The 9419-nt window shown below is 42.8% G+C and overlaps 1 protein-coding gene across 3 annotated transcripts in view; it reads right to left on the bottom strand.

Annotated features, from left to right (window-relative positions):
* Positions 1-9419, bottom strand: part of LOC140626176 (orofacial cleft 1 candidate gene 1 protein-like) — a 187607-nt gene that overhangs the window by 144229 nt on the left and 33959 nt on the right. For all 3 annotated transcript variants that reach the window (XM_072813781.1, XM_072813780.1, XM_072813783.1), the window contains exon 2: positions 4894-4954. In XM_072813781.1, coding sequence (XP_072669882.1) covers positions 4894-4905 — 12 coding nt within the window. In that variant the 5' untranslated portion in view covers positions 4906-4954. The remainder of the gene's footprint in view (positions 1-4893; positions 4955-9419) is intronic.

Below are 9419 nucleotides of genomic sequence, written 5' to 3'. Positions count from 1 at the left end.
GAGGGCCAAGTCTGACAGTACACACCAGAGAGAAATTCTTCGAGAGGATTACCAAGTGATGGTTTGTATTTGGTGACCTCTTTACTAGTAACACATGTTCAAGAGGAAATTGGCAGTGATTTCCCACTTCTCCTCTTGGCCAATTTCTCCGCTCTTTTCTCTCCTTTACACATGGGCACCCTTCGGGGTGGAAGCTGCAATTTAATCCACCCCTTCTCCATCTAGATTCTCTTTCCTGATCAGATTTTTCTGTCTACAGCTCATGCAAGCTAATCCTTCACTCATAGGTGACATTAATTCCTTCATTGCTGGTCGCTTGTTGAGTCAGCTTGTTTATGGGAAATTTTAATACTTTTAATGAGCCTATATTAATTTATTAAATACCTATCTGAGGGCACCTGGGTGGCTCAGTGGTTGAGCATCTGCCTTTGGCTCAGGGCCTGATCCCAGAGTCCTGGGATCCAGTCCCACATCGGCTCCCTGCGTGGAGTCTGCTTCCCCCTCTGCCTGTGTCCCTGCCTCTCTCTCTCTCTTTCTCTCTCTCTCTCTCTCTGTGTCTCATGAATAAATAACTTTTAAAAAACCTTTAAAAAATAAAAATAAATAAATACATATCCGGTATTTCAAAAATCAAACTAAGTAACAAAATTTGATCATCAGTAACTTCCTGCTTCCCTTCCATGTCTACTTGGTTCTGAAGAAAAAGCAAAACGTTTAGAAATCTTGACCGAAACTACTGGAGAGACCTGATGGCTTTTTCCCTTCCCATTTCTACGTAATTGATATAATCTAAGTCCAAATCAAATCGAAGCGGGCAGGTTCAGGTCAGACACTTATTTTGCATGTGTGCTGAAGTAGTGATAAATGGGGTCTTTTCCCAAAAAAAAAAAAAAAATTAGCAAGGTTACCTTACGAAATATAGAAATGTGGTGGGGTGAGGAGTGGGAGGGAAGCAAGTAATGCCTTTGATTAGAACAGAGGAGAAAAAAATATTTTAAAAAATTAAAAACCTGCCTGGAATTGGTGAGAACTGACTGTTTTTGGATGAGATGTTTCTTTTCGTTAAAAAGCAATAAATACCGGGCAGCCCGGGTGGCTCAGCGGTTTAGCGCGGGCTTCAGCCCAGGGCGTGACGCCGGGGTCCCGGGATCGAGGCCCACGTCGGGCTCCCTGCATGGAGCCTGCTTTTCCCTCTGCCTGGTCTCTGCCTCTCTCTCTCTCTATCACGAATAAATAAATAAATATTTTTAAAAAGCCATAAATACCTTTTGATGGGACACAGGGTCACCTTGCAGGGGGGTGGGGGGTGCACAGCCCCTGGGATGGAGGGGCCAACCTGAGCAGCTGCAACCAACTCACTGATGACCAGTGCTGAGCAAAACCTCGGAAGTCTCGGGGAGCCTGGGAGCGTCGTGGGAGGCCCGGGGTCCCCGAGCCTGACCCGGGGCGCGGCCGCAGCTCCGACCGGGGGGCACGGGCCGGCCAGCCCGACTCCTGCGCGGTGCGGGGCGCGGGGCGCAGGCCGGGCCCGTCAGATCGCATCTGCCACCGGCCGGCTGTGCTTCGTGGAACCGTCAGCCCTCATTTGCGTCTAGCTCTTGTGCCCTGCCCGCCTGTAAACAAGGCCGGCTGGGGCTTGTCTGCCTCGGCACCCCCCCACCCCTCACCCTCCACCCCGTGCACCGGGAGACCTCCCAGCCAGACGCGCTGGGGTGCAGGGGGGCCCCCGGGCACGCACGAGTTGCAGCATCCAGGCCGCAGCTCCAGTGCTTCCCCCCCACCCCACCCCCAGGAAGTCCCAAAGCCAGGGCACCCTGCGCTGACAGCGCTAGGGCCTCCTTTACAGGAACCTACCTTCGGGTGCCCACACCTCCTGGCATGGCACGTCTCTTCCATGAGATTAATCTAGGTGTTGCTCATGTGAACAACTGTTTTGGTTTGGTTTGGTTTGGTTTGGTTTGGTGTGTGTGTGTGTGTGTGTGTGTTTTCCATCAGACTAGACTAGCTCAGCAGATTCATCCTGTTGAGGAGGAGGGGGTGGTAGTGATTGTTTCAGTTGTTTCACTGCTCCTGGGCCTTGCTTGGATCAGCCAAAAAAAAAAAAAAAAAAAAAAAACCACCATGGCTAGAAATACTGTCAATCTGGTCCACCTCCAGGAACCTAATCATGCCTGCATTGCTCGGAGGAGTGAACTGATGGTAAACAGGAGCAGGTATGTTGGCTTCTCTCCGCCTCCACTTCGGCCCTAGTGTTGCCTTTACAATAAAGCAAAAGACTGTTCTGAAGGAACATCATCTCAATGATAAAAGGCAGAGGGTGTTATTGAAGCCGTTTTCCTTGGCAAGTGGCATAAAGGTAATATTTAGTATGCACCACACTGAATTCTCCTAGCCAGCTGCTCTGTCCCTGTTAAGACTTTCATTTATGCAGCTTGAGCTGGAACCTTTTTTGTTACCCCAGTCTATTACTTTGTCTATTTAAGGGATAACAGCCAAAGTGAAACAGCTTGCAATTTGCACCTGTCTGCTCTAAGCATTCCATGTTAGATTATGGGGTGAGCAAACTCTTCATTGCTAATGAGAACAAGACCGGGTGGGGCTAAATGCACTTTTGTTGGGGGGGCTCACAGGATATTTTAGTACGGTTCCCCCCTCTTTCTTGAATAATCTGATAGGGACCTCCCTATTCTCCTGGTTTTGAATTCCTAGAGTAAAAAGAATATATACAATTCAAAAAAAAAAAAAAAGTAAAAAGAAAATGTAGTTACAGTCGTCTATTCATTAAAGACGATTTTAAATGTCACGTAACCGGGACGCCTGGGTGGCTCAGCGGTTTAGTGCCCGCCTTAGGCCCAAGGGCATGATCCTGGAGTCCCAGCCAGGATCGAGTCCCACATCGGGCTCCCTGCATGGAACCTGCTTCTCCCTCCTCCTGTGTCTCTGCCTCTCTCTCTCTCTCTGTGTCTATCATAAATAAATAAATATTAAAAAAAAAAAAAAGAATAAATGTCACGTAACCAAGAATTGAATCAATGTTCAGTCTGAGTTGCCTCAGATGGGAAAGAAAAAAATTAAATGCTAGTTTATCCCCAAGTTGTCCTAAGCCCTAAATACCTCGAGAGACCTTTAATTTGTAAAAGTGGCCATGGAAAAAAAAAAAAGTTGATAAAAAAATTTTGGACGTTACAGAAAGAGGTTTTGGAAATAATATCAAGTGCTGCAAAGTGAACCAGTGTTCCCTGCTTATGTTACCTTTGAAAATGTAATTGGATGGAAAATAAAAAGTCAAGTGACTGAGTTCAAAATCATGCATAGAGAGACGTCTGTGTGATATCATCACGTGAATCACAGAGCACATTCTCTGCAAATTCAGAAGTGTCAGCACACGATTCTCTCCGACCTCTTCTGGAAGCCCTCTGCACCCCCCTTAGCTTTGAAGAGTGACACCCTTCACTCTTCAAATAAAATAAAAAAGCCATCTATTTTGAAAGAGTTCAAACTGGAGGGTATTATGCTGAGTGAAATGAGTCAATCGGAGAAGGACAAACATTATATGGTCTCATTCATTTGGGGAATATAAATAATAGTGAAAGGGAATAGAAGGGAAGGGAGAAGAAATGGGTGGGAAATATCAGAAAGGGAGATACAACATGAAGACTCCTAACTCTGGGAAACGAACTAGGGGTGGTGGAAGGGGAGGAGGGCGGGGGTGGGGGTGACTGGGTGACGGGCACTGAGGGGGGCACTTGACGGGATGAGCACTGGGTGTTATTCTCTATGTTGACAAATTGAACACCAATAAAAAATAAATTTATTATTTAAATAAATAAATAAATAAATAAATAAATAAATAAATAAATAAATTCATTGTGATGAAAGAACTTTAGGTAAAGCTTATAACATTTTCCCAAACCTTATGTACGTAAAAAAAAAAAAGTCATAATCATAGTGTTTGGTAATTTATCAAAATTATCTTTGAAGATTATCCAAAATTTAGAAATATATATATAGGTATATTTTATATATATAAAATACATACTGAATATATATAATATATACTGAATATACCCACATAAACAGAAGGTATACTGAATGTATATATATAAGTGGAATATATATGTGTATATATTGTTTTTTTTTTTTATATATATTCTGTTAATATGCTGTTAATCAAAGGATCCGTGCTACGTTTGGATTCCAGATATCTCTCACGTGCTAAGTGCTATGGTGAAACGATAACTGCTACGGTGACACGTTTACTGAAGTCCAGGTGGTCACAAGTACGGTCTCACTGGTAGTTTCTCAAGGTGACAGTGGCTGTCGGCCCACACCTCGCCTGACAGCTAAGGCCCCTGCTCATCAGTGCCGGACCCTCTCACACGCCTGTAGGAGTCCCGCCAGCCACTGCTGAGCCCGGGTAGGTCAAAGGGTTGAGCCATGTGTAATTCAGAACAGAGGAGGTCCCACGGTCACTCCACAAAAACAATTACACTACTTATTTCACTCTAGCCCTTGCCCAAAACTCACAAGCCTCACAGTTTCAGGCGGCCAATCTAATTCTGCCCCTGGGCGATGAGCCACATGAAAATATGTGGTGCTGTGTTTATAAATCTAATCAAAAATAGAAACAGTGGACAGGCACAGTCAGGTCCTCCTATGGATCATGGGAATCCTTGGAAGTTCTGAAGGCACTTTTGTTTAACTTCTACAGACTCCCTTTTGCTGTTACACTCGTTAATCATCCTCTTTACTCGTGAGTGCTACAAAGGAGGCTACATTTCTCCTCACTTCTCTCCTTTTCGTCTGTGGATAATATCATGAAAAATAAAGCTTAAAAGGCTGCTTTTAGAGGAAAAAGAATCAAAGAGGGAACCACTGTATTATCCATCTTACCTCTATGTCCATGTTCTCGGCTCCTTGCCCTTGGCAATGCACAGATTTAAATCCAGTCCCTCTAAAAAAGAAAAATAATATTTAAAAACTGGAATACATTGGTCTGACCATAAGATAGATTCAGCAATTTGGGCCCGAAGAGCTATGATGCTGCTTAATGGCTCCAAAAACTCTCAGCGTCAAGTCACCAGGATGGGATTTGGGGTCCTGGTTTTACTGGGGTTGTTCTCCTTTGCTCGAGCCAGACTCCTGATAAATGGAGAGCCCGTGAATATTCACAAAATGTTTTACAAAGGTGATGTCTAGGAAAAATTCAGACTTGATCAAGACAGCCTAAACTTCCTGCTTGATGCCCAAAAGGTGACTAATTTTCAGGCTACACTGAAAGGTGCTAAAAATTCTCTGTTGATGTTTGAGTTAACTTTATTACATTATCTTTTTAAAAATAGGATCCAGGTTTGCAACTGTCCTAAATGGACAATACCTGATAAAGTCCGTGATAAATATGTGCACTTGGGAACCAAGGAGATGAAATTCTGAGGGCTTCATTCAGCAAAGACATGCACTACACAAATTCTCATGAAAGGAGATGTGCTTTGAACACTCTTAAAACTCCTTAGATGTTAATTTGAATTAAAATGTTATTACAAATAGAGAACGCAAACTCCAAAAACAGAAGAAAGCCACAACCCAAACAAACCAAAACTTAGACGCTCAGAACTGGCAGCACAAAAGAAAAGTTCTCTCCTGACATGCATCGTGGGAGTCTGAACCCCCCAGAAAACTGAGCCGAAAAGTTTAAAAGACAAATATACGATAAAAGTAAATACACAAAGGAAAATTCAGGTAACTCTTTTGGGTTGCAAATGAGGATAAATGTAATGTTTAAACAATCTGGTAAAATAACTGTCTAGAAACTGAAAAAAAAAACCCACAAAACAAAAATTCCTTAGAGTCATGTGATAAGTCATCAAATTTAATCTGCAAGCTATTACATTGGATATCATTTCGAGTGATAAAAATCCTACACTAGAATACAGTCCAGGACCAGATGACTATATAATATGTGAGAATAATAATAAATGGGAATTTTTTCTAATGAGGAAGGAATACAGACCTAGCATTTATTAGATTATTATAAGCATTCACCAAAGGAGCCTTTTCAACTTGGGAGTTTGCCCTTTCAAAATGGTTATCTGCACTTGGCAGTAAAACAAAATATGTCACGTATGAATGACATATGTAACGCATTTGTATATGTTCCACAATTATTTTTTGAGACACATTTATTTTTATTTGGAGTTCTCACAGTTTTAAAAAGTCATCTCACCACGTGTGTAGGAGCTCTCATATGACTAAGAGTGTTGAAAAATGAAAGATTCTAATCCTTCTCGTGTTAATTTTAAAACTTACTTTTTTATGTATGAGTAACATCAGAGATTCAAAGATTATATTGATTACTTCCTAAAATAAGGGGAATGCATATAGAATTTTTTCAAAGGAAAGAAGTCGACATCAAAATGAGAAAATCTGAGCCAATTAGCAGAAGTTGAGGTTTGACTTGCTTGTGTTTTTTTGTTTTTTTGGTTTTTTGTTTTTTCCCACGGCACAGTGACAAAAGAGGTATCCCAAGGCACGCATTTCTAGGAAGGTCTGTAAAGAGGGAATCGGTCTTCTTTGGGTAACTTAACTTCGTATTATTCTAATAGCTAATATGTGTCTTTAAAATATCTGTAATTTGTAAAGTGACTCACTTATGGCCATCATGAATTTATTTTGCAGACCTGTAATCCGAAACGTACAAGCCACAAAACACAGGGTGCCTCTCTGCACATCAATACAGTGCTCAGAAAACTTGCCCATAAGGCGGCCCACTTCTGTCCCTACACAGAAGCCTGCATTTTAGACATCTTCACACGCAGATACTTAGAACGCAGTATTTATTAGTCCAGCAAGACTCCATAAAATTTATGAAATAGGGTCAGAATCCTTTCATTCTCCCATGCAAATTAGGTAGTTAAATCTGGAAAGTCTTTGATAGAATCAAGTGGTGTATCACTTAAAAAGCAGCTCTCTCTGGAGGAGATCAACTGTATATTCCCCTGTCTCACGAGCAAAGGGTATGGCCTAGAACTCCTCCCTGCTAGAGAATCTCTGCGAGCTTAGACCAGGCGTTATTTGCAATCAAAAGCCTTAGCTTCCATGTATCTACAAGCTGAAATTTGGGATCCCTTATGGTTGGGTCAGATCCCTTACAACCTGCAGAATGGAGGTAATGAAGAACAATCCACCCACCCTGAGCCAGACAACTATCAGTGGACATGTGACCAGGCTATGGGACATAAAAAAGATGTGGGCAAGGTGTCATTTCTGATCCAAATACTGACACACGGATGTGTGTGCCCTGTGCAATTCCTAGGAATTTAATTGGAAGCCCTCCAAAGGGGAAAGGAATTGTTAACAGGATGAAAATGATCCTTCAGTTGCTAAGGGCTGTGACAAGGAGGGTGGATGGAGGCACGGGGGTGAGTCCTGTTCCGGCGGCCAGCGGTGCCGAATCAGTGAGAAAGATGCAGGGGCAGCAGAGTGGACTTGGAGGAACGGGCAGTGTTCAGAGCCGAATAGAAAAGGAGGGACGAAAGAACTCCATGAGCTCGGGATGGCAACAAAAGTGAGAATAAGTTCGTAAAACAACAAGCAGAAGCTGCCAGCAAATAATCATTTCAACAAGGCCGTGATTAATGAGCAGCCACCGCACCCCCTAAAACACTGATCACTTGTGGAAGTGACAAAATATGGAGCCAATCAGAGAACTGATGTATGTGCTCAACTGTCTGTATGTCTACATTCTCAAGAAAGGCCAAAAATAGCTTCCTTTGCAAAAGAAAAGGGAACCAAATAGCAGTTATAAATACTATGCATGTGCCAGAAACCTTGGTTTGGGCCTTTTAGGGATGTTGGATTTAATGATCTAACAGGCACCTGAATTCTCACCATGGCTACAAATGTGGACCATCGTGGGGCCTGTGAGCTGGCGTGCAAGTGGACTGCCACAGGACTGGTGGCTTAAAAGGCAGTCTCAAAAATTGCAAGCAGGTCGATAATACAATATAACCTGCTTGCAGGTACCGTGTGGACCACATTCTGTTGAGCCCAGGTTAGTAATCACCGCTGATTTGTAGAGTCACATGTTTTTTTTTTTTTGGGGGGGGGGGGTTTGTTTGTTTTAAGGCTGATTTTAAAATGGCTTTCTCTGAAATGGTTGACCTTGTATTGCAAATTAAATCCTGGAATTGCCAAATCTCTGACAACTGGTTCATTGCTTCCAGAGAAGGGAATTAACATGGCTACAGCTGTCATTCCATTGCATTTTTCTTCTCAAGCAGACCAGCAAGGGCAAAGATGGTGTGAGACAGAGGTCGCAAGCCAGATTCCGTCTGCAAACATGTTTTGTTTGACCTCCGCAGTGATTTAAAACATATTGAGCCTATATTTAAAAATAAGAAAATTGCCATTAAAAAATTCCGACTTCTGGCTTCTTGTGGGAAATTTAAAAATTTGGCAAGCTAGGGTCAACTTGCATGGTGAGCGGTGGGAGCGCACACTCTAGGCCGTGCCCTTCTGGTCTACGGTTCCCACTCTTCCTATTGCAAACCACAAAACAATATGTAAGCTCCATAAGAGCAGTTTGTTTAACTCATCATCACATCCTCAGAACCTAGAACGGAGCCCAGCAAGCAGTGGATGCTTGATAAATACTTCATGTTGAGTGAAATGGTCTCAGGGACAGACAGGTAACTTTCATGGGTGGTTTTAAGACCATAAGCATGTCCAGGAACTGTCACAATACATGGCTCGATTGAAAAAAAAAATCTCAAAAAAAAAAAAATCTCTGCAGGTCAAATTAATTCTGCTAGTCCTCAGGCAGAATGAGAGGGAAAGTACCCAAATATCATTCTGCTGGCACTGCTCTTTTTCTTAGGAAGAAATAGTTCTTGGGACGCCTGGGTGGCTCAGTGGCTGAGCATCTGCCTTGGGCTCAGGGCTTGATCCGGGGATCTGGGATCAAGACCCATGTCGGGCTTCCTGCATGGAGCCTGCTTCTCCCTCTGCCTGTGTCTCTGCCTCTCTCTGTGTGTCCCTCATGAATAAATAAATAAATCTTTTTAAAAAATAGACATAGTTCTCTGCATCCCTGCCACTACCAAAAGTGGGGCCATGAGTATCCGGGAATATAAGAGTGGACACAAACCCAGCACACGTCACTCATCTGTTTTGTTTTGTTTTGTTTTGTTTTGTTAATATAATTGGCACACAATGTTACATGAGTTTCAGGTGTACTACTTAGTTTTGTAGATTTGACAAGTTTATACACTATGCTGTACTCACGACAAGTGTACCTACCATCTGTCCCCAAGCATCACTATTACAATATCATTGACTCTATTCCCTTATACTGTGCCTTTTGTTCCCATGACCTATTAATTTCATAACTGGAAGTCTTTATCTCCCACTCTCCCTCAATC

The sequence above is a fragment of the Canis lupus genome, chromosome 37 (assembly GCF_048164855.1).
Source record: "Canis lupus baileyi chromosome 37, mCanLup2.hap1, whole genome shotgun sequence".
Classification (NCBI taxonomy): Eukaryota; Metazoa; Chordata; class Mammalia; order Carnivora; family Canidae; genus Canis; species Canis lupus.
The sequence above is the reverse complement of the archived record's forward strand: the minus strand, read 5'-3'. Positions and strand labels throughout refer to the sequence as shown.